Consider the following 24,988-nt stretch of genomic DNA (forward strand, 5'->3'; position numbering starts at 1 on the left):
AAATATAAACAGAAACATTTATGGGCAGAGATGGTTAGATGTCACATATATAGGTTTGTATAAAAAAACATAGAAAAATAAATAAATATGAATTAAGTACTATAAAATCTCAGCAGACAGATTTCAAGCTAACATATTTACAACAGAGATACCGTATTTTCCGGCGTATAAGACGACTGGGCATATAAGGCATCCCCAACTTTTCCTGTTAAAATATAGGGTTTGGGCTATACTCACCATATAAGACTACCCCTCTTCCAACGCACACCAAATAAAAATTAAAAAAACATCAACTGGCTCACCCACAATGTAAAAGCAGCTGTGCTAGACCCAAAATGGCCCCTGCAACAAGCAGGAACCTCACACAGCCACAAAAAGCCCAAAAAAACAACTTTCACACTTTACACACACACAACACAACACAACACAACTGGCTCACCCACAATGTAAAAGCAGCTGTGCTAGACCCAAAATGGCCCCTGCAACAAGCAGGAACCTCACACAGTCACAAAAAGCCCAAAACCCAACTTTCACACTTTACACACACAAAATTCCACATACAGCTTTGTGAGATTTTGTGTGTTTGTGTAGTTAGAGTGAAACACTACAGAAACACACTAAATCTCAGAAAGCTGCGCAAATATTATTTTATTTTATTTTATTTTTATTTTTATATGAAAGCTAAATTTAAAACTTCCTAAACTTTAAATGGCTAGGTCTAAAAAAGAAGAACTAAAAAAAACCCCAATTAACTTTTTTTTTTAAAGCTCCCAAAGGGGAAAAAAACTTACCCAATAGAACAGGGGTCTCCAACCTTGGCAACTTTAAGACTTGTAGACTTCAACTCCCAGAATTCCTCAGCCAGCTTTACTTTGCTGGCTGAGGAATTCTGGGAGTTGAAGTCCACAACTCCCTGCCTGCTTGATTGGGAGTTGCTTGCTAATAGAATGGATTCAGGCAAGCGAAGCAAGGCAAGCGTTGCGACTAACAGCTAAGGTAAGCAAGCTGGAGGGGGGAAACTTTCTTTTACATGGCTCTGGCAATCCAAGCTGAGTTGCCTGATTAGCAGGCAACTCAGCTGGGATTGTCAGAGCTTGGATCGCCAGAGCCATGTAAAAGAAAAAAAGTTTTCTTCTTTTAAATGGCTCTGGCAATCCCAGCTGAGTTGCCTGATTAGCAGGCAACTCAGCTGGGATGGTCAGAGCTTGGCTCGTCAGAGCCATTTAAGGCTCGTCAGAGCCTTTTGGGCTAGTCTGCCTGGTTACAGGAGAACGACACCCAGGGTATAAGACGACCCCTGACTTTTGAGAAGTTTTTCATGTGTTAAAAAGTCGTCTTATACGCCAGAAAATACAGTACTGAGAAAATGGCAAAAGTCCAGGTATGATCTTGGCTAATACTTTTAAACGAAAGAATGACAGGAAAACGATTCCAATTTTTAAAGGTGAAAGAGATAAAATGTATAAAATGTTATGGATATAAACTGTCAACTTTTAAATTTTTATTCAGAAGTGTTTAGTAAACCAGAGAATGTATCAAATGAAGATATAGAACCCTTTTTAAATAAAATTAATCTACCACTTTTAGATAAAATACAAAAATAACTTTTATTTGCTTCACTACCTGAGGAAGAGATTAAACAAATAATTTTAAAAACAGCAAGTGGTAAAACATCTGGTTTAGTTGGGCTCCCTATTGAGTTATATAAAAATTTTATAGATATTTTTGTGACAAAACTGCCACCTGTAAAAAGAGATATTTGATAAGGGAATTTTATCACCAGCATTTATTGAGACCTATATTACAGTTATATTAAAAGCAAGTAAAGATTACACCCAATATCATTTACTAACATTGATACAAAAATTTTAACAACAGTATTAGCAATAGATTATAGCAAATGATATCATTTGTTATTAAGAATGATCTAGCAGGACTAATAAAAACTAGGCAAGCAGCAGATAATATCCAATTAGTTGTAAATCTAAAGGACTTGAATAAATATAAAGTTAAATTTGTAATTTTCTCATTAGATGTTGAAACACCATTTGACAAAATACACAAACAATACATATTTGCTGCACTAAATAAATGTGGATTTCTTTTGGACACTACCACTATTGAGAAAGTTGTACTGGTTGTCAATTGCTTCCAGATGTAATTAAAAGTCTTTAAAGGTCTACATGTTTTGTAGATTGTATGGTATTGGATTGTATGACTGGATTGTATGGTATTGGATTGTATGACTGGATTGTATGGCGCCACCTTTGCCCAGCAATTTCTGCTTATTCAGTAAGAACCCTTCAAATTCATCTCTGAGGAGGATTTTATCACTGGGGACCACTGGGGACCTCCTCCATCGCTACCCCTCTCTTTTTTAGCATAGTCCTCTAATTAAGCTTGACTCAGCATCAATACTCCTGGTATTCAGGAAGGCCGCTAAATTTAGCTTTTCAGAAAGACTTTGTAGTTAGTTTACTTTATTGATTAGCCCATGGGCCATATCAAAGTAGAGAGTTCAAAACACAAATTATTATTAAAATCTGATAAAAACAATTTAAGATGAAATTGGAATAAAATACAATAATTTAATATATGGATAAATAAAATATTATAAAATTACATTTCAGTGTCACCCCTACAATCTACCCCAATCAGTCCCACATATGTCGATCTCAACAAAACCGTTTTGCTCAAGTTCTCTGCTGTATTAAATGTTGTTTTCTAATTCTGGCTGCACATCAGGTAAGTTGTTTTGATATGGGGTTCCCAATGGATCATTCATTTAGTATATAGACCGAGGTACCTGTCTCTCACCCTCTATACAGGCAACAATCAAATAGGATGTGAGTCAGGTCTTCTTCCTCTGCCGCTCCACAAATGCAGAGATGTCTATTATAGGGTATAGAATGGAATCTCCCATATCTGATCATTGTGTCAAGCTGTTAGACTGTCACTTGCGTAAATATCTCTCTAAGATGTTTTGGCTGTTGTAACTTTGAATAGCTGTCTATAGAAAGACTTTGTAGTTTGATAAGAGAGCTTCACACCCTGAAGCAGGCATTGTTTATAACTAAGAATATTATTTCTCAGCAAACATTGTTTAGAGACATTTACAATTAAGTGAACTGTAAAATTAAGTAAGCAAACACACATATATTTACTTGCTTATTTATAATAATTAGAAACTGGGCACCTATACTACATAAAATGACTGTATTTAATTCTATAACAAGCAACAATTAATTTGAAAATTGAAAATAATTATACTGCAATTTGAATGAGAATATTTTATTTACAAAGGACTCAGACACGAAGAGATAAAACCAGATTGTTTTCCTATCATTTTAATGGGTTATAAACAGCAATAATTATTGTGAATTGCATATGTATGAAGTACAGTTATTTAAATTGACTCAACTTCTCATTAAAACTGTGGGGAATACTAAGAAACACATTAACTTTTTTTTCTGATGTCCTGATAGAATTGGTAATGACCAGAATTGCTAGATTTGTACTCAATAATGGGAAAATATCCTGCAGTTTTGCTTAATAATCTCTTGGCAAACAATCTGTTAAAAATGTCAATCTGCTTTCAAACTGCAAGCTTTCCCAGTGCAAATTTTATGAGAGACAGTTCTCTGTCACATGGATGGAGGCAATATCTTAATTCCTTTCTCTATTTGGGAGACAGCCCTTTTTTGTCTTTTTAAAATGAAGGTAGAAATGCTGGGTTGAAGCTGAGAAAAGGGGGGATAAGAGATACTTAGAATAAAATTTGGAATTTCTATTTTTAAAAAGTCTAAGTAAAATAAAGAGGAACAGAAACTCCACATACTAATTCTGAAGAATTAAGTGGTGAGTTTAGAAATGAATTTACATTAAAAACCGAGAGAGTCCTACTGGACAATTATTTTGAGCCAGCAGTGTGCTATAGCTGTCAGAAAAAGCTAATGCAATCCTAGGTTGCATCAACAAAGAGATAGCATCAAGATCATGTGAAGTGATAGTCCCGATTTATACTACATTAGTGAGATCATACTTGAAATATTGCATCCAGTTCTGTTTACCACAATAGAAAAAGGAGGTTGTGACTCTAGAAAGAGTGCAGAGAAGCAACAGTTGAAGTTGATTAGGGGACAGGAGGCTAAAGCATACAATGAATCGCTGTGGCAACTGGGTATGTCTAACCTAGAATTAAGAAAAAATTTCCTATCACTGAGTGTAATTAATCAGTGGAATGGCTTCTCTAGAAGATGTGGATGCTCCATCACTGGAGGCTTTTAAGAAGAGATTGGACAGCCATTTGTCCAGAATGATATAAGGTCTCCTGCTTGAGCAAGGGGTTAGACTAGAACACAGCTCCCTTCCAACTCTATTATTCTGTATTCTGATATTTATTTCTCTGTGGTGAGCAAATCTTCTGTGGGGTCCTTGGTGCTTTCTGAGCTTGGTTTTTTTCTTGTAGATGTTTCATTACCAAACTACGTAACATCATCAATGCTAGAAGAGATTGGGGTTTGCTCTCCCATCTTTTAGTTCTTCACATAAGCTAAGCAACTGAATGAATATTTCAGGCTATGCATAAATAAATACTTTTCTTTAGTAATTATGATTTTAAATAATAAATGAAAATGCTACTGCAATCTATTTACAGCATGTTCTCTTTTATTTATAGCAGCTTTGTGTCATATTTTGCTCTCCTTGGAACACTGTTATTAAAAATTTCTCAATAAAATTGATGTTTTCCTTTGATTTTGAAAATAGTGTTATTACAATTTTTATTTTCCTTTTTTAAAATTAAATTTTGTTTTTTATATCTTGTGAGATTGATCTACAGTGCCTCCAAAAGAAACACTGAAACTACTGATTGCATAGTCAGGAAATACTGCTATAGGAATTATTTCACTCTTTCCATTTTAATCACTAGAAAAACTGCATATGGACAAGAGCCCCATATTTTAATATGCCAGGTTTAATATATGTGTGAGCAGTAGGAACTACTAAGTTACTAATCAAAGGAGTAGGGTGGGTCAGAATGTGAAGACACCAAGGTCCTTGGAAAAAGGCAGTTTTAGATCACTAGCCAAAATCTTGCAATAATGTTAATGTTTAAAATACTAATTCTTTTTGTAAGAATGAATTTTATAAAAATTGTAAAATTTTTATAATTGTAATTACAATTACAATTATGCAATTGTAAAATTGTAAAATTATATAGAAAACAGGATGACAAAAATGCAAACAACTATTGAAGGAAAAGGATCAAAAATGCAATTTGAGGGATTTTTCCCCTCGTTTTGTATCCAGGAAATAGAGGAAACTGAACAAGTGAAAATTGTTTTATATTAAAATTTTATCCATCTTGCATAATCAGAATTTTTGTAAATATTTTTTCTTCAGTATTTAAAGTAATATGTTGGGGGGGGAATTGATTGGTGAAAGAAAATATATTCATTCCATTAACCAAAAACATTAATATATTTCTTTTACTTCTATCAGTCAGATCTTTCATAATCTGATAAAGAAAGCAATACATTTTAAGGTGTTTGTTGTTGTTGTTTTTTTAAGTCTGGAAACTCAAGTTATTCTAACCTAGATTTTATTTTGCTTTGATTTATAGATTGATCTTCTTGTCCCTACAAAAGTCACTGGCATCATTACTCAAGGAGCTAAAGATTTTGGTCATGTTCAGTTTGTGGGTTCCTATAAAGTCGCGTATGGCAATGATGGACAACACTGGACCATATATCAGGATGAAAAGCAAAAAAAAGATAAGGTAACAAGGTGGTTGATATTTGGAATATACAAGTAGGCATTGATGTAGCATTCTTCAACCTCGACATTCTCCAAGCTAGGAAGCTGCAGGTTAATGTATGCTGTGTGGTTTTATGAGATGTTCATGATGAGGTTTCATGGTTAAAGGTCAATGCAGAAATTAATATAAACATACTGACATTTACTCATACTTTACTAGTAGTATGTGCAAAGTGTCAAATTTAAACAGCAAAATAATGTTTAAATGAATAATAAAAACTGCTAAATGAAAAACCTTTATTAAAATTTTCTTTTCAATGTGTTAAAATAGTGGTGGAACATAAAAATATATACTGAAGCAAATAATATATATTATGATTTGAAAAATATTTCTCAAACTATTAACACATCATCTGGAAGAATTCATATAAAATGAAATAATTTTTAATCTATTTTTTATTTACTTATTGAATTTATATAGCCAGCCATCTCATTTGCATTTGACTCTGGTGGCATACCCAATGAAATCTCAGATTAAACAATCAATATAATTCAACCATTAAGATTAATTAAAAGCAGTTAAAAAAAACTATTCATCTTCTACTTTAGTCTACTTTAGTACCAATATCTTAGGTCAGAAGTCCCAATATTTTTGAGCTAATGAATAGATCTCACAAAATGGGTGTGATCCAGAGGTGAGTTTCAGCAGGTTCTGACCAGTTTTGGAGAACCGGTAGTGAAAATTTTGAGTAGTTCGGAGAACTGGTAGTAAAAATTCTGACTGGCCCCAGCCCCATCTATTCTCTGCCTCCAGAGTCCCAGCTGATCGGGAGGAAATGGGGATTTTTCAGTATCCTTCTCCTGGAGTGGAGTGGCAATGGAGATTTTACAGTATCCTTCCCCTGCCACGCCCACCAAGCCATGCCACACCCACCCAGCCACACCCACAGAGCCGATAATAAAATTTTTTGAAACCCACCACTGCTGTGATCCAAATGGTTGACAAAATTTGCCAGATGACAAACTGGAAAAATTCTTTCATTCCTCTTCCCCTCGTTTCTCTAAGTTTCCCTCCGAATCTTAGTTTTTTGTTTAATAGTTTAGAAGCTTTGAACTTTGTGATCCAGTGAACATCACTTCATCATAAGTGCCAGTAACTACTTGAGTTCTTTTAATTTTTGATGTTTATTTTCAGTTACCGGTATATACTTTGCGTCTTTCTTCATTGCTTTCCGTTTTTTCAAAGTATCAGTTTCTTCTTCAGAGATTTTTGCCACATTTTATTTTCAAAATATTACATTTTTAGTTCTTTGCAGTGAACATTCTTTTTTTATTTCATCTAATATTGAATTATTTGTTTTTCTTGTAGTTCAAGGTATTTTCAACTGTTTTCTTTTCCAGCACACTATTCACAGGCATCATTTTTTCTTTGTTTAGCTTTTCTGATGATCCAGCTTTCATAGCCATGTCTAATAACTAAAAAAAACCCCATGACATTGGCAATACCTACTTTTCTTGTTAGTGTGATATCTCTTCCTTTAATGTCCACAATCTCTTTGCCCTTCTTGTGAATGCCTGGTCACATTCTAAATGAGGTAATGAACTCCGATGACCTCTTCATTCTTCTGCTGAAAAATTGCTTACATGGTTGTGAGACCCAGAGGAATTTTTGCAAATAAAAGTAATGTAAGAAGCTGGTGCTTTGCTGTTCTCTATATCAGTATATCTCAAAGAACATAGCATTATTTTAAAAAATATAATTCAAAGAATCAAAGCATTGCTACAGTCCTACTCATTTAAAACTGCTCAAGGTCAAGAAACAAGCAAGCACAGCAGGGATACCAGGAATGCTGCTGATTATAGTAAATTAGAATAACAGAATTTTGAAAGCTTGGCCAGGTTTCTCTCTGTCTCTCCTTATGCTACATAAGGAGTTTTTAACCTTTTTATACCATGGACCTTCTTGGAGTCTAGTCATATCTATGCGCACTTTTTTGGAAAAAAAATGTATTTAAATGCATATAATAAAATACATAGATACATAGTGAATTATAAAGAAAATCAGTTATTGTCCAATACAGTTATCACAATATTTAAAAATAAGAAATATAGTATATGTAGTACTTTATTAATAATCAGACAATACAGGTAATCCTTGATTTATGACCACAATTGAGCCCAAAATTGATGTTGTTAAGTGAGACATTTGTAAAGGGAATTTTACCCCATTTTATGACCTTCCTTGCACAGTTGTTAAGTGAATCACTTAACAGTGATTCACTTGCAGTTGTTAAGTTAGTAATCCGGTTGTTAAATGAATCTGGCTTCCTCATTGACGTACTTGTCAGAAGTTTGCAAAAGGTGATCTCATGATCTGGGGCCACTGCAAACTCATAAATATGAGTCAGTTGACAAGTGTCTGAATTTTGATCACTAACTTTGAACAGTCACGAAATGAATGGTTGTAAGTCAACATTTTTATTTTATGTATTTTAGGATGCAACAATTTTGGATATAATTACAATTCTATAAAAATTTTAGAGATTTGTTAAATCAAAAACAGCATTGGAGTTTAGAAGCCGTAAATTAGCTTGTCCATCTATGTAATTGAATTTTAAAAAGATAAATTTCATTTAGAGGTTTGTGAAAATAAAGTTGTGCTTTTTTTTCCCCCATCCAAGTTTACAGATCCATGTGAGCACCCAAAGCTCAGTGTAGTAGCCTTTAGCTGAAGGAGCCATTCATTCTTCAAAGAAAGGAAATGAAATATAGGGATTAAGGAGCCATAGAAATAAAACAGGGTATATGTGTGCGCCCTTGCATGTGTGCATGTATGGACAGCTATGTATATATGTATATACATATGAGTATATGTGTGTGTATAGATGGTAGGTAGCTATACCTATAATTATAGCTATAGAGATAGATAGATAGATAGATAGATAGATAGATAGATAGATAGATAGATAGATATAGCTATATTCTTTTTTTCTCCTCTATTTACTATTGCTCACAGTAGTTCCCTTACAGAAAGTTTTATATATATATATGCATATTCTTTCTAGCCAGGTTTTACCTACGTAAACTAAGCTGTTCTACAGCCCTGGTTCTGTGAAATCTCATTCACAAGTTTCTGGGCCTTTTTTCTGCTGACAAACTGCAACTCTGTGTTGCTCTCTGGGAGACTCAGATAGCTATTTCTGCCTTTTAAGGCGTCATCGGTGAGCCACACCCATTTCTCAGATATCCTCCCTGTAAAGGTACAATGTGTCTTTTTCTTTTTCGTAGGCTTTTATGTGCATATTCTTTCTAGCCAGGTTTTACCTACCTAAACTAATATATATATATATATATACATTCTCTAGTGAAACTGTAAAAGGAACTATTGTGAATAATTCTAAAGAGGGGAGAAAAAAATTCTACCAACTCGTTCTTTTCATTTCTGGAGTCTCTAAAAATCAGATTTCTGTATCATTTGTGATTGGAATGATTTCTTGTATAAATCGGGTTTGATATGAACTGGAACGATAGCTTAAATTAACAATTTTATCTGGGAAAAAGGTAGTACATATAATGTATTAGACTAAAGCATATTTATCCAAATTAAATAACAATAACAAATACTAAATCCATAATCAGCATCATCACAGCATCATAGAACCATAACAGTTGTCAGAATCAACATCCTTAGCTACTCAACCAAAGCCATGGAAGAGATACTTGTCCAAAAACAAAATGAATGTGTATGTTTAGGAGTAATGAAAACCATCAAAGAACTGATACTATTTGGGCTCAACTCCAGTTGCACACTTTCCAATGGAACCAATGTAAAAATAAGAGTAGGTATTCCTGCTGTTTCAAACTGTTGGGAAGTCATGTTTAAATTGTTACTCAGCTCCCTTGGGAATACATACCAGTGAAGCTGCTAAAAGATACCAATAGAATGTTGTTGTTCTTGTTCTAAATGAACAAGAAGAGGTTTGAATAGCAAATACTGAACATGAATGCTGTTTTTATACATACACTGAGTGGAAATTGCTGAAATTGTTGAAACTATGTTAGAAAAAAATATATTTTAAAATAAAAAAAACTGAGTTAAATAGTGATCTTGCTTTTCTCAACTAGAGGTCAGTAGATCACTGCAGTTTCAGGGCCTGAAAATGGTATCATACATGGTAAACAAATATTTTTAAAAATCTACTGCAATCTGTGAATTGAGAAGAAAGAAAACATATTACATCACATGAAATAAAGCTTTTATTATTGCAAATCTTTTCTCAGTGTTCTTGGGATGTAGCAAACAGAGAATGAACATGCTGGAGGAGAAGATATATATAAAGTACTTCTTATGCATGAGTACTTCTTTACACATGAGAAAGTTCGCTATCCACAAGATTTATTTTGTATCCCAGTTTGGCAGTTCTAAAATAACCTGATTTGACTTGAGCCCTTTCAGATGCCACGTATCAAATTCAGAATCAAATTGAAACCAGAATTTGGAAATGTAAAGCGATCATAAGAAAGTCAGAAATGCCCACAATTTTATTAAATGTTAATATAACTGCATGCCTTTGGCAAGCACAGTAGCATTGCCCTGGCAGATTATCATGCAGAACTTCAGACAAATTTACAATTTTAGTGCCAAATATTTGGATTTTTTTTAAAGTGCAGGATAATACATCTACTGTACATTTTGGGTTTTAAATAAGTGTTATGTTATTTAACTCTCTACTCCGACCCTGATATATAGCTATGAGAAATACAGTAAATGTTTGAAGATGCACATCTGGCACATGGCATCATACTACATACTATAAATTACTTGTATTAAAGACTACCTGAAAATCCCATATAACTTGTTTTGAGATTTTTTTTTAAAGGAAAAGTGACAGAGATACCAAGGGATTGCAAGAAACAAAGTTATATAAGAACAGATTGAAATGTATTATGGTATTATGGTCATAAGAAAAGAAAACTAACTAAACTCTAGAAAAGAATTACAAGATGAAGGAGTAGAATTGGAATGGTGGGCACATCTACAGATTAAATCACGCTATATGAAGGATAAAAAGGAATGGGGTATTAAAAATGAATTGACGGCATTAGATAAAATCTTATTAGGAATGGACGAAAAGATGATAAAGAAAATTCATCAATATCTATTGGAATATAAAATGGTGGAAGGACAAATAAAGGAAACTATGGTAAAGTGAGCTCAAAATTTTGGTTATAATATTAATATAGTTAATTGGCAGGATCTATGGGAGAGAAACCGGAAACTAACATTGGCCACTGTGTACAAGAAAATTTGTATAAAATTTTTACAGGTGGCACCTCCCACTCACAACATTAGCTAAAATGAACAAGAATTTATCACCACAATGTTGGAAATGCAATTTAGTGCCAGGATCTTTCTGTCACACGTGGTGGTTATGTAAAAAAGCCAGGGAGTTCTGGCACCAAATTAAGGCATGGCTGGAGGAGATATTAGAACAAAACAGAATAATTCTAAAACCAGAATTATTCCTACTAGGAATCATAAAAGGAAATTATAGCAAAGAATCAATATACTTAAAGCTTCATGTGATAACAGCAGCAAGGTTGGTTTATGCACAATACTGGAAAAAGGAAGAAATCCCCCCGGAAGAAGAAATAACAAGGAAGATTTTGACGTGCAGAAATGGACAGGCTGACACTAGAACTCATAAACAAGAATGAGACAGAATACTATAAAATCTGGAATACAGTGTATTATTGATTGGAAAGGAGAAAAGGAGTTGGAACAAAAAAGATTTAGGGTTTGTAGAATTAGTACTGGATAGTATTAATACATGTAAATAGTATACAAATAGTAAATAGATAGTAAATGAAGGCAAGGGATATGTATATAAGAACAAAGTAGCAATGTATGTTAAATAGTAATTATATTTGTTGTTATGGAAAGAATATGTATGGATATGTTAAGACCAGGATGGTCACACTGTGTCCAATATTTTTAATGTTTATTAAATAAAAAACTTAAAAAAGGAAAAAAGGAAAGAAAAGAAAACTAACATGATACATAAAAACACACTTGAAATACTCAGAAAAAAGACCAAAACCTTTTTCATCCCAGTCTGCAGGGATGAATAATAAATAATGGATATGAGTCTCACAAAAGCAGATTTGGCAACAGTGAAACCAATTAAGAAGAGATGTCATGAGTCCCCTTCATTGGATTGGTATCTGGGGTGCTCTAGTTTGAATTCTTCCACTGAGTATAAACTTGGACATGATGGCCCAAACAATCTCATCCAATTATAATAATAGTCTCAGGCTTACAGCAGGAGTATACAGTATTTATTTTTATTTATTTATTTAGAACATTTATATTGCTGCCTACTTGCATATGGCAACTCAAAGTGGCTTATAAAACAGCATATAAAAGAAATAAAAAGAATAAAAAGAAAAATAATAAAATAATAACCCCCACTCACCCCAATAGTAAAATAATATTGTAAAAAAAATAAAAATCAATAAAGCTGTCTTAGTAAACTACTGCAGCATTGTTCCTTAACTCTACTCTACTTAAATTAAATTAAGAATGGGTAAATCAAGGGTTCATTCTTATTTCATCCATTTTGCTACAATAAATTTCCTTTGCAGTATTTTCAGATTTTTCAAATATATTGCCCAGACGGGGGGAAAAAGCTTTGCTCTGTTGGAGATCATTCTAACTACTACAAAGAAGACAGTTTAATTGCGTCCCACAGCTATTACTGAAAGATAAAGGGTGCATTTCAAACAACCTTATGCTAGGCAATTAAACAGACTGAGTTTCCTAAAATTTCCTCATAATTTGAATGGAACCTGACTATTAAAGAAAATGTTATTTTTATTAAATTGTTTAAATACTTTTAAAATTCAAATTAACCTTATCTTTTATTTTTAAACAATAAAGCCACAAAAATAAGCCCAAATGTATAGTTGCATTCTATAACATTCTTGCATTCCTGTAATATTACACTAAGTTTTTGTTATATGGGTTTTAATAGTCTGTGTTAATACTTATTCTCATCTGATAGTTTTGTGGCTTTGCAATGAAAAAACCCAAAGAATGCAGCCCCATGCACAAGAAAAGAAATTAAAATAAGTGAAACTTCAAAATAGTTTTGGAAAAAAGATATCAGGTTGTAACTTGTTTCCTTTTGATACTATTATATTGATGTCACCAAGATAACAGAAAATAGTCTTGAGTCTCTGAGAAAGGCTGTTATCAAAACACCTTGAGCATCTCATTGTTTTACAAGGGCACCTTGTGATTTGATAAATTAGGATGGATGGCTATGTCACTTTTGGTTTTGTTCTGTTTCTCATTTTCTTGATGGATAAATTCATTTCAGCCTATTTCCACATCTGTCCCCCACCCCCCAATGACATAAATAGTTCATACATGAAATATATGTCTTTAAATATGCATATTTTGGTATATATTAATATGTATGTTTGTACTTTCTTCCCAAATATATCAATTTTGTCATTCATACTTTTAATACGTAATTTTTGCGCACTAGCAAACTGCACAGTAAAATTCTAAAAATTGCAAGTTTCCAAGCAAGGGTTCTGGTTTACATAAAATTTGAAATGTTACCCCTTCATAAAAAATTCAGACCAAATGTTTATTTTTTGGTTTGTTTTTCACATTTTTGACTGTCTCCCTCAAAGAGGGACTTTTCCTGACTAATTTTGAGAGCCAGTTTGGTTTAGTGCTTCAGGCATCAAGCTAGAAACCAAGAGATTGTAAATTCTCAAGCTGGTTGGCTGATTTCAAATCAGTTACTCTCATTTACCCAGCCCATCTCACAGGGTTTTGTTGTGGAGAAATTAGGAGGAGGAAGTAGTATTAGGTATATAACTGCCTTGAGTTTTTTATTAAAATAATAAAGATGAAAAATAAATAAATAATAAATACATTTTGGTTCATTAATTTCCAGCATAATTGTAATGCTTTGATTTATTTTGTTGTTACTACATTGTGCTCAGCTAGCATGAACTATTCACTTTATATTATTCACATTGGGTTTTTATTAAACCAACCAGGAAAGATTGCTATGACAGATGCTAGGCCATGCTGTAATATTTAGCTATTTGAAAAATCAAGTCTTTAGTTAACTCTACCATATAGAATTTAAAAATATTACTTTCCAGGCCAAATTAGAATAATAGCTTGCTATAAATATGTTTCTAAAGATTATTTCATGTCCTTGTCCAATTAATTTTAATATATATATTTCTAAGGGCTGGCACAACAGTGTGACAATATGTGAGAAACAAGGTCACCAGAGATTTTAAGCTGGGATTTTGATGTGTTGAGGCAGGACAAGGAGACAGAACAATTGACAGGCCACAAGAAATGAATGACAATTTCTAATTGAATTATTTAATTTGGTAGTTTGACTCACTGGGAATAACTTGTGCTATTTTTCCAAGGACATTCTCTATTCTTATCTCTCTTCTTTACAATTTTTTTGTTTTATTCTTTTTTATTTCCCGCAGCTTTGCCAGCATAAATTTTCTAATCCTTAAATCACTTGCATCCCATAATTTATCATTTTATTCATGATGAAATAGATGCATAATGGGGTAACTCAAAAAAGACTTAAGGCAGCATGCAAAATTTGAAGTAACAATTCACAACCAAATCCAAAAAATATCAATGCATTGGGAAAATACACAAACAAGAACATTCTACCACTTATCATCAATCAAGCAGAATTGCAAATCTGTTTCTGGCCTGTGTGAAAAGCCAAGTTTAAAGCTTTCCTGAAGGATGCTACAATTGATGCCAAATAGATCTTAAAGGAAGAATTAAACAGTGACACATAATGCACATGTCTAAAATATGTAAGCTTCTGCTTGCTAAACATCATTTCAAGAAAGCAGCCAGTCATTTTTGACTAAGGAATAATTGGTTCTTCCTACAGGCCATACAGTACAATCCATAATGAGAAGGCGTCTTCTTTCTCTTAGTCTTTCTCAACTTCCAAGTCTCAAAACTGTACATTGCCTCCTGAAAGACCTTTAGCTGTTACAATCTTTGTTGTCACTGAAATTTTTTTGTCCTTCAAGTTGAGTTTATCATCTTCCCCTAGCATTAATCTCTTCACTATTCCAGCACATTGTCCATCTTTGTCTCAACCCAAGAAGAAAAATTCTACTTTCACTTCTGCATTCTCATCTTTAACTTTAGTAATCTTGCATCATGACGTTATTTCTCTCTTCCTAATATGTAATAATAATCCATAATGTTATTTTACTCTTTTGCCTATTACTATTGGCACAATCTTTGCTTTCTTTTGCCAGTCGCACTACTTCTATTTGCATATCTTTGTATTTTGTGATTATTTTGTTCTTTCTCTTCTATTCTGCTGTCTCCAGGTACTAATCTTATTATTACTATTGATTGGTCACACAATCACCATCACACACAGTAGATCACAATTGAATTAAACTGGATTCCACATTTTTATCCACCTATCAAGTCCTTCCCAAGGATGTGGTTAAGAGCTGAGGTGGTGCAGTGGTTAGAGTACAGTACTGCAGGCTACTTCAGCTGACTGCTAGCTGCAGTTCAGCAGATCGAATCACACCAGCTCAAGGTTGACTCAGCCTTCCATCCTTCCGAGGTGGGTAAAATGAGGACCCAGATTGGGGGCAATATGCTGACTCTGTAATCCACTTAGAAAAAGCTGTAAAAGCACTATGAAGCAGTATATAAATCTAAGTACTATTGCTATTACTAGCAATAGATTACACTTGTTTGATGTTAAAAGTATTGCTGCACACTGTAAGCCAATCCAAGTAAAGTTGCTTTTTGCGATGGACTCATAGTGATTTTGTCAATATCAGTATTGTTCAGTAGTGCTCCAGGTATTTTGGGATTACACCCAAGGTGCTTATGCACAAAAATATGAAATCACGATCGCCAGTTCTTTAGCTGGTGTTCCACTTGATATGCGTTCTTTCCCAAAATCTAGGATGTTGTGATGTATCAGTATAGTATATGTATGGATCTAAAAGCAGTGTAGCTTTTTTTAATATATAAATGAAAATATTTTCATTTTCTAAGTGGCATCGAAGATTTTTTGGTGTGGCACCCAGTGTGCCAATAACCACTGGGACCACCACAGTCAGTCAGTTTATGCCACAATCTTTCAATTTCAATTTTCATACTTTGATACTTTGTGATTTTCTTGAATTCTTTGTCTGCTATTTTACTATATCCTGGCAAAATCAATTATCTAGTCATTTCTTTTTAACCCCAGTTAAATCTGATATGTTATGAGCCAGATTTATCAGTTTGTATTCAGAATTCCTGCAATATTTTAAGCTGCTCATTTTCAACAACTTTTAAACTCAATTTTTTGTCACTAGTACATGACAATTTTTACAGATGTTCCAGTGAATTATGTCATTGTATTATGTCATTGTTTAAAAGATTGTGTAATCTTTTTGCATGAGCTAAGATCTACAGTTTCTTCCGCCTCTTTGCACAATCTGCAGTTTGAATCATCTGACAATTTTTTGCATTCAGGCCTTGATTGCATTACTTTGCATATCTTGTTCTTAAGCAGCCAAAATCAAGCCTTCCAATTTGTAATGTTCCAGTATGTAAGCCATTGTCACAATTTATCTTTCTCCACTGTCTCTTCAGTCATTCATTGAAACTGACCAAGTAATCCTTTTCCTTGCCAGCATTCTGTTCTTGTTTTCATTATATGCAGGTTCATGTTTTGTTTACTGCACCTTCCATAAGTTCCAATTTTTAACTTGCATCAATGCTTGTTCTTGGCTGTCTTTTATGTAAATCAGCCTATGCGTGCTTTTCTTCTTTGATAGTTTGACCTGAAGTAAGCCTCTTCCTCCATTTCTGAGGGGCACATGTAATCTATCAATATCACCAGGGGGATGTAATGCATTGTTTTTCAGGTCAGCTTGTGTCCAGTTAATAATTCCAGCACTGTATCATATCACAATATGGCCAAGGTATTGATGACTTTGATGGTTTTTCTGTCCTTTATTTTTGTCTTTAGCACTTTGCTCACTTTTTGGATGGATTCTTCATTAATCACATTTTAACTAGTCCATGCTTGATTTTACCCAACTGTATAATGCCCACGTAAGGTTTCATCCTGATTGCTCTTGATGATTTGTTCATTCAGCATTTATTTATTTTATTTATTTATTTATTAAATTTTTATACCGCCCCCTCTCCCAAAGGACTCGGGGTGGTGAACAGCCAAAATTAAAAACACACAATACAAATATTAAAATACATTAAAATGAAATTAAATTATCTTTGGCTTCTCCAATTTAAAACCCCTTACCCATAAAATTCCCCAATTAAAAGATTTTTAACCCAGCCCGGCTTGCTGAAATGAAAAAGTCTTCAGGGCCCAGCAGAAGGTCCGGAGGTCCGGGATCAGTCGTATCCCTAGGGGTAGCTCATTCCAGAGGGCGGGTGCCCCCACAGAGAAGGCTCTTTCCCAGGGGGTCGCCAGCCGACATTGCCTGACAGACGGCACCCTGAGGAGGCCCTCTCTGTGGGAGCGTGTTGGCTGGTGGGAGGTTATTGGAGGCAGAAGGTGGTCTCGTAAGTAACCGGGTCCTAAGTCATGGAGCACTTTGAAGATGAGAACCAATACCTTGAAGTGCACTCGGAAGACCACTGGAAGCCAATGCAGCTCATGCAGGAGAGGTGTCACGTGGGAGCGCCATGTCGCCCCCATAAGTACCCGTGCGGCTGCATTCTGCACCAGTTGGAGCCTCCGAGTGCTCCTCAAGGGGAGCCCCATGTAGAGAGCTTTGCAGTAGTCCAGGCGGGAAGTGACGAGGGCATGAGTGACCGTGCATAAGGAGTCCCGATCCAGAAAGGGGCGCAACTGGCGTATCAGGCGAACCTGATAGAAAGCCCCCCTGGCCACGGCCGTCATATGCTCTTCTAAAGACAGCTGTGCGTCCAGGAGGAACCCAAGTTACGCGCCCTCTCCGTAGGGGCCAATGTCTCGCCCCCAATAGTCAGCGATGGCACCAGCTGACTATATCGGGACACCGGCAGCCACAGCCACTCAGCCATTTCAATTCTATTGCTGATTTTACTCCCAACTGGAGGTCAGTTCATAGGTTGTTTGAGTACTGATTCTGGACTGACTTTTGCTGTTGCTTCTTCTAACTTAACTTTTCCGTAGTTCATATCAGCTTTTTCCTTTATATTTGCAATTGTTGTTATCTGGGTTTCTTCTACTATTCTATCATTGTTTCTAGGCCTCTATTTTCACAATTTGTTTTCTGAATCTCATCCAGTTTTGCATCCCTTGTTGTTCAGTGACATTTGACTCTAGATAAATTCTTTTCTAATGGATAAATTATTCCTTCAGTGGATAAATTCTGAATAAACCCTTTTTCAGTGTTCCAGTGTTCAAAAAAATATCTTCTGATGATGGTTATTATTATTATTATTAGTGATATTATTCAATTACTGTATGATATTCTTCTTGTTCTAGGCTTTTATTCTACATCCTTTCATAGGTAGCATGACTGTTTATTTTGAAGACTAATTTGAAGGCAGGGAAGGTATGTTGTAGACTCTGTCAGTTAACAAACTTCAACTGGCAGGGTCTAGAAAGAGAATTTTGTCTGCTATTGCCCCTGCCCCTATGGAATACTCTTCCGTTGGAGGTGAGGCATGCCCCATTCTCCTGGCCTTCTGAAAAGGGGTTAAAACATGGTGTTATAGTTCTGTGTAGGAAGCCCAGAGAATCCCATTCCCTAAGGGTCCTCCCCTCCCCTTTTTACTAATTTTAATAGTATTGAATCACTCTTGCATCTTCCTATTTTTTTAACTTTCACAGTAACAGAGTTGGAAGGGACCTTGGAGGCCATTTAGTCCAACCCTCTGCTCACGCAGGAGATCTGTACTAGGGATTTGAATCACCGAACTGCCGACTTTTCTGATCGACAAACTATTTTGTATAGTTAACCTTTTTCTGCAAACCATCCATGATCCCTCTTAGAGGGAGATGGTCAGTTCAGAAATGTGACAAACAAACAAACAAATAAAATTAACATTTGATACTTTTCTCTTTGAGGAAAATTTTGGGGATTCTTTTTCCTTTTTCCATTTCCTCTTTGTTCCTCATTGTTCCCAGGTAATCTTTTGCACATATTAAGTGTCCTAAGCTTGTTCTGTACAAATTTCTGTAAAATATTCTGATAAATAAATAAAATATTTCAAAAAAAAATTGTGGTACACCTCAACTTTATAATTTTCTACATTTAACTCACATGTTTGACCCAGTAATTGCTTGAAGTCATCACAATTATTTTAAATTTTTCAATCTGCATCCTCTTTCACTCTTCAGGATTTTTTTTTTTTTAAACAATTAATTTCCACTTTGGGGCTGATGCTTGTGTGATTACCCTTCTGCAATCATCTGGCAAGGAGGAAAAGGAATATACTTCTGCACGTTAGCTTATCCCACCTTAGCAAATGAAGCCTAAAATGTGACCTGTATATCATGTAGACATTTACATTTAATCAGTCTGTTTTGCTGTTTGAAACGATTACCTTGTTAGCATATATTTCTTTGGGATTGATGTCATTTCATTCATTAGCAGCCTTTTTAGAGAAATCTGCAAGCTGCATGCCAGTGATAAAATACCATCTCAGTTTTCCAAAAGTGCACATAAACAATATTTTTCCTTATTGTCTGCTTGCAAAATTATGCCCTTTACTGAAGTATCATTAAAGGGTAATTAAATTATAAAAGTTACAGACATTATATACATGTTCTATATTGCTGAAGGGATTGCCTATCAATTTGTCTTTTTAAACCCATGCCATTTCATGGACAGAAGTGTAAAACTGTTTTCTTAGTTTTGAATTTATCTTTGAAATTATCTCTGGGTAAGCTTCCATCATAAGGTCCCTATCAATCTCTCTTATCTTTTTAAAACCAAGCATGCTAACAATTCCCCAGCCCGCACAGAGCTGCAAGATGGGCTCCATCCTATCTTCATATTTCCAACAAGATTGAGGACACTTCCACTTATGAACAGATAGCACACCTTTATTGTATTAAATGCATCCAGAATCAAACTGAACAGCATATGCATCTGGAAATTTGCATTAAAGTACCAGCCATACACTCCAGAGAAAGTATTGCAAAAATATATGTATACAAGAATTACTTGATACAAAAATCGCTACTGAATTCAATGGGAATGAATTCCTTCACCATAACCCTCCCCCAAGCTCTAATGCAGGGTTGTTTCTCACTCTGCCTCTCCCTCTCAACTTCTGTTACCTAGCAGCCACAAAGGCTGTTTTATAAAGCAATACTTTCTAGAAACCCAAACAAATTCACAATTCAAACACCAAAAGTCTCATGGATGGGAGTGTCCACAGGGTGTGCTAAAAAAAGACTAAAGGATGACCAGTTCTGTTTGTTTTTTATGTTGCTTTGTTATCTTCCCCCATATTATTGACCACACTCTCTATAGACTCTTCCTTGGTCATGGAGCCATTTCCACACTCCAACTTTTCTTTCTGGATAGCATTCATTTAGATTAAAAAAAAAAAAAACAACTTCATCTGTTGTTCTTTCATCCACACTATGCATATAAGCGTAACGTGTAACTATCACCAGCTACTGAATGTGTAGTGACGTATGTACATAGCAACAATTCTTATGACCCAAGTTCCTACTTTCCCTATATGACCTTCATAATTTATGGTTTCTTATCTCTTCATGTACTCTTTATATTGACTCTACAAGAGTCATTCAGATCTCTTATATCCTTCTCCATTCCCTTATTTTCACAGGTATGCATTTTTATTTCTTTCATTTCATTTGTTGATTCATGTTTTTTAGCACTTATATTCCATATTGCAATCTTCTCTATGCCATTATGGTTTTGGTGAATTGAAGCTTTCAGTGATGTATTTAAATAAGACAGAAAGGTTGTACTCTAACTTCCCAGCTTTAATTGCATTTCTGCCAAGTGCAACATTTGCTTCTAACGGTAAGAACATTGGTCAGTTTTGATACATTTTCAAGAGTATTCTATAGTCCAAAACTCAATTTCAACCCCACATGCAATTCTTTGTGAGCTATTGTTTAATCCCTAATCTAAAGACTGTCTCACAAACCAACATATTTGCTGTATCCAACCAAATAGAAAGTAATTACAGTATATTAATACATTTAGAACATCAATAATAGCATACTATCAATCACGATATCAATACACCAAAAACTCCACAGTTCAACCCCAAGCGACATTCATTTTCTTCCATTTGTACCACATATGGACATCAAACACTCTAGAAAGCATGCAAATGGGAGAAAGGTGCATGTAAGCAAACCTCCAACGAGAAACAATTGATTGCCTATGATTGCCCACCAATATCAGAATGAAAATCCCACCTTCACCAGTATATTGCATGGAAAGCAATATACCACACTCACTAGAACTGATGGTAGATGGTATAGTTGGGTAATGAAACCTCTGTAAGTAAATAACCAAGTTGAGAGACACCAAGGACCCACACATAAAATATATCTAATAGCTCATAACACAATAAATATAATGATAGACTGGATTTTAAACAGTCTATGAGTATTTAGTGATGCTTTGAGCAATAAATTACTTTTAATAATAAAATATAATCAATGGTCTTTTATTTATTTGCACATAAGCTATTATAGATCTCAGAAAACAGTTGATCCAAGTTGATGAAAGAAGGGTTTGTAAAACCACTCAGCATACTTATGTTAAGAATAAATCTTCCTTAATTTAGAAGGATTTGGTCCCTAATAGATTGATATATTTATAAATCACAGTCGTTGTTTTTTTTTTAGAGTACAGTATGTGAAGCTTCTCCCATTAAGCCAAATATCTATTTAAAAAATAGAATAATTCCTTTCTACGGTAATTTTCCTTTTATGTGATAAAACATAACCTCCTTTATGAGGACAGAAGGTGTAACATCCTTGAAGTGAACATTTTTATTTGTTCTGTGCACTACGTATTTTTTTTATAACTATATCCTGCTGTTACCTTTCAGGTTTTCCAGGGAAACTTTGACAATGATACTCACAGAAAGAACGTTATTGATCCTCCAATCTATGCACGGCACATAAGGATCCTTCCCTGGTCATGGTACGGCAGAATCACTTTACGGTCAGAGCTTTTGGGCTGTACAGAAGAGGACTGATGCATAGATCTGCACTTAATAGCACAACTCTTGATATTTCTAAATATATATAAATATATATATAAACTCCATAGAAGAAACTGCAAAACCTGTAGGAAGTTGAATGGGCTTTTCATGAATAAGTGCTCACTTTCTGGTAGGCTGTTCTCTTTTGTAAGGAAGTCTAAGCCTGCCCTTAAAATGGTCCGATTCTGATGCATATTCTTACCTCTTTTTTTGTTCTTTTGTTCCCTTTTAAATCTGCTCCAATTATTTCTCTGTTTTACTGTGAAAGTTCAAGTTCTCTTCTGAGTTGTTCTCATTGGCTAAAATGTGATAAGAGATAAAACAAAAATGCCATCATTTTTGCAAGGGAAATGAACATGGTTTTACAGAGTTCATTAGTAATCTGAGAACAAGCTGATGGATGTCATTATTTCCAAACCCATGCAGTCATCTTACAAGTGATACTGTGGCTTTAGCAATAAGTTTTTTCTCGGGAATGACTTCATTTGATTCTTTCCCTTGTGCCTATCATATACTGTCATGACAAATGATACTATTTTTGAAAACAAAAATCTGTGGTCTGCGGTCTTTCCGATGTCACACACTACATTTTGTAATTTCTTTTAAAAGAGCTGAGTCCACGCACTTTAGATTTCGTTTCCAGTTGTTTCGCTTTTCACTGAGCACAATGGGAACATTTCATTGTCTTTTACATTTAATCCCATTAACTGCTGCTATTTATTTTCGGTGAGCAAAGCTGAATTTTATAGGACAAAATCTGTCATTATGATTAATAATTACATTATGAAGTCTATGATTTTGTAAATGAATTCAGCTTACAGGTTTTTTCCCCCAAAAACAATGCTGGGCTGACAAGTATATGGACCAAATCTGAAGTTGATTCTCAGTTAAAAGAAAGTTGCATAAATAGCTTAATATGGCCTTCATGTGCTCCTGTCTTTTCTTCCTTCAGAGTTGGCTTGTTAATCTATGAAGGAGCTGCCCCCAACCCCTTGGGTCAATGGGCAAGGGAGTCAGTGTGATAAAAAAAAATCTAGCATTCATTCCAAAATGAACCATTGTATCTTAGTTCAGAAGTGCAACCTTGCTACAGCATTGTCCATAAGCTACACTTCAGAGGGACAGATACAAGTGATGGATTGGATGCTGTTATGAGCTTTCAGTTATTGCAAAATTCAGCTTTATAAAATTATTTTGGGCACGCAAGTGTGATAATAGAACCAGGAACAGGCAAAGGTAGAAGGAAAAGCAGGAGAAAGCAGAACAGTTTTTACTGAATGCAAACATCAGACTTAATTTCAAACTGAGCATGTCTCTGGTTCTTATGACTGTAAAGATACTGGTGGACTCAGGTGTACATAGCACCTAATAACATCACAATGTTAAGAGTGTAATTTCAATTCTTTTTAAAACAAGGAATATTTTTCCCTACTAAAAGATGCTCTGTGTGTGTAGAAATTAGGCCACTAAAAGACGGCTAACCAGACCAAGACCCCTGCTACTGGAATTCAGCTTTCACTTACACTGTAACCCAGGACAACTATTCTGCCAGAGCTTTCTAACAATATGGAAGAAATAAAGTTATTTGGATAGGGTTAAGGTTTTCAAAGTGATGGTCTAGATCACAGTAAAGGTTCTTATTGTTACTGTAGCTCCTATGTCTCTCTGGGATTTCTAACTTATCAGAGGTAGTTATGTGACAAGAATTACCCATAATTCCAGGTCTCAGGCACCTTGATTAAGGAACATTGCTTTCTGAGCCTTGGATATCCTATTTGAAAATATACAGCTAGGATTCAATGCACACCAATCAATGCTAGAGCACCATGTATCCCTAGTTTGTGCTCATCTTTAGCCAAACAAGATATGAGATGCTGTTACCATGGGAAGGAGGGTGCCAAGACACTGCAAAAGGATGGCTAGAATGGCTTCTTGTTTCCACTTATGTCCATCCACAATGGCAATTATATATAGAAAGACAGTGAGAATTTGACAGATGACTTAATAAGAGGAATTTCTCTTGCAAATGAAACTCCAAGTTGTTCAGGGGTTTCTGCTAGATAGTGATCCTGGCCACTATTGCAAAGCACTTTCATTTAAACAAGGTATTTACTGAATGTACTTTTCTTACTTGAAACTCTAAATTAATCACCATCTCCATTCTTATTTTCATAAAAGATATGTGGGAGGGGATGTTTAGTTCGCACTAAACATTTTTTTTAAAATTGCATTATTTCTTTTTTTTCCAAATCATGGCAATATACAATAAGCATGGGTTTTACAACCTTGAGATATATATATATATATATATATATATATATATATATATATATATATATATATATATATATATATATGTAGGTCTTTGGTTATTCGGGTCTTGTCCCACGTAAAATTGAAGGTTTCTTGGCGACGTTTCGACGAAGTCTCATTCGTCATCTTCAGGCTGGTGTTCTCGGCTTCGTGCTTCCAGGAGCTCCTGGAAGCACGAAGCCGAGAACACCAGCCTGAAGATGACGAATGAGACTTCGTCGAAACGTCGCCAAGAAACCTTCAATTTTACGTGGGACAAGACCCGAATAACCAAAGACCTACATACAAACACCCGCGAAAACCTGAGAAAACAAATATATATATATATATATATGAGCTACCCTATAATTGTAGAGTATAATTAGAAAAAAAAAGATTATAGCCAGCACTGGCTTCCTGTAGTGGAATGAATGGTGGGACAGATTATTCTTTTTGAAAACACAATCCCTTTACCCATGCAATCTGAAGTTTAGGGAATTGTCTAGAGCACATTTGGGAATACATGGAGCAAGGGAGAAAACCAGCAAAGGGAGGAGATGGTAGAGCACAAGTAGATGTAATGTTATATGTATCCCAAGTTCTTCACTGATTCTCCTATAGATTTGCTTCATGTGGTTTGGACTTCATAAATTTTTAATTTTCAGATGTTATTTC

General features: G+C 34.8%; 1 protein-coding gene across 1 annotated transcript in view; it reads left to right on the top strand.

Moving 5' to 3' along the window:
- Positions 1-22,015, top strand: part of EDIL3 (EGF like repeats and discoidin domains 3) — a 248,707-nt gene extending 226,692 nt beyond the window's left edge. The window contains exons 9-10 of the mRNA XM_070935775.1: positions 5,624-5,779; positions 21,866-22,015. Coding sequence (XP_070791876.1) covers positions 5,624-5,779; positions 21,866-22,015 — 306 coding nt within the window. The remainder of the gene's footprint in view (positions 1-5,623; positions 5,780-21,865) is intronic.
- The last annotated feature ends 2,973 nt before the right edge of the window (positions 22,016-24,988 follow it).

This window comes from Pituophis catenifer, unplaced genomic scaffold, assembly GCF_029215685.1.
Source record: "Pituophis catenifer annectens isolate HBS135680 unplaced genomic scaffold, rPitCat1.0.hap2 SCAF_2, whole genome shotgun sequence".
NCBI classification, from domain to species: domain Eukaryota; kingdom Metazoa; phylum Chordata; class Lepidosauria; order Squamata; family Colubridae; genus Pituophis; species Pituophis catenifer.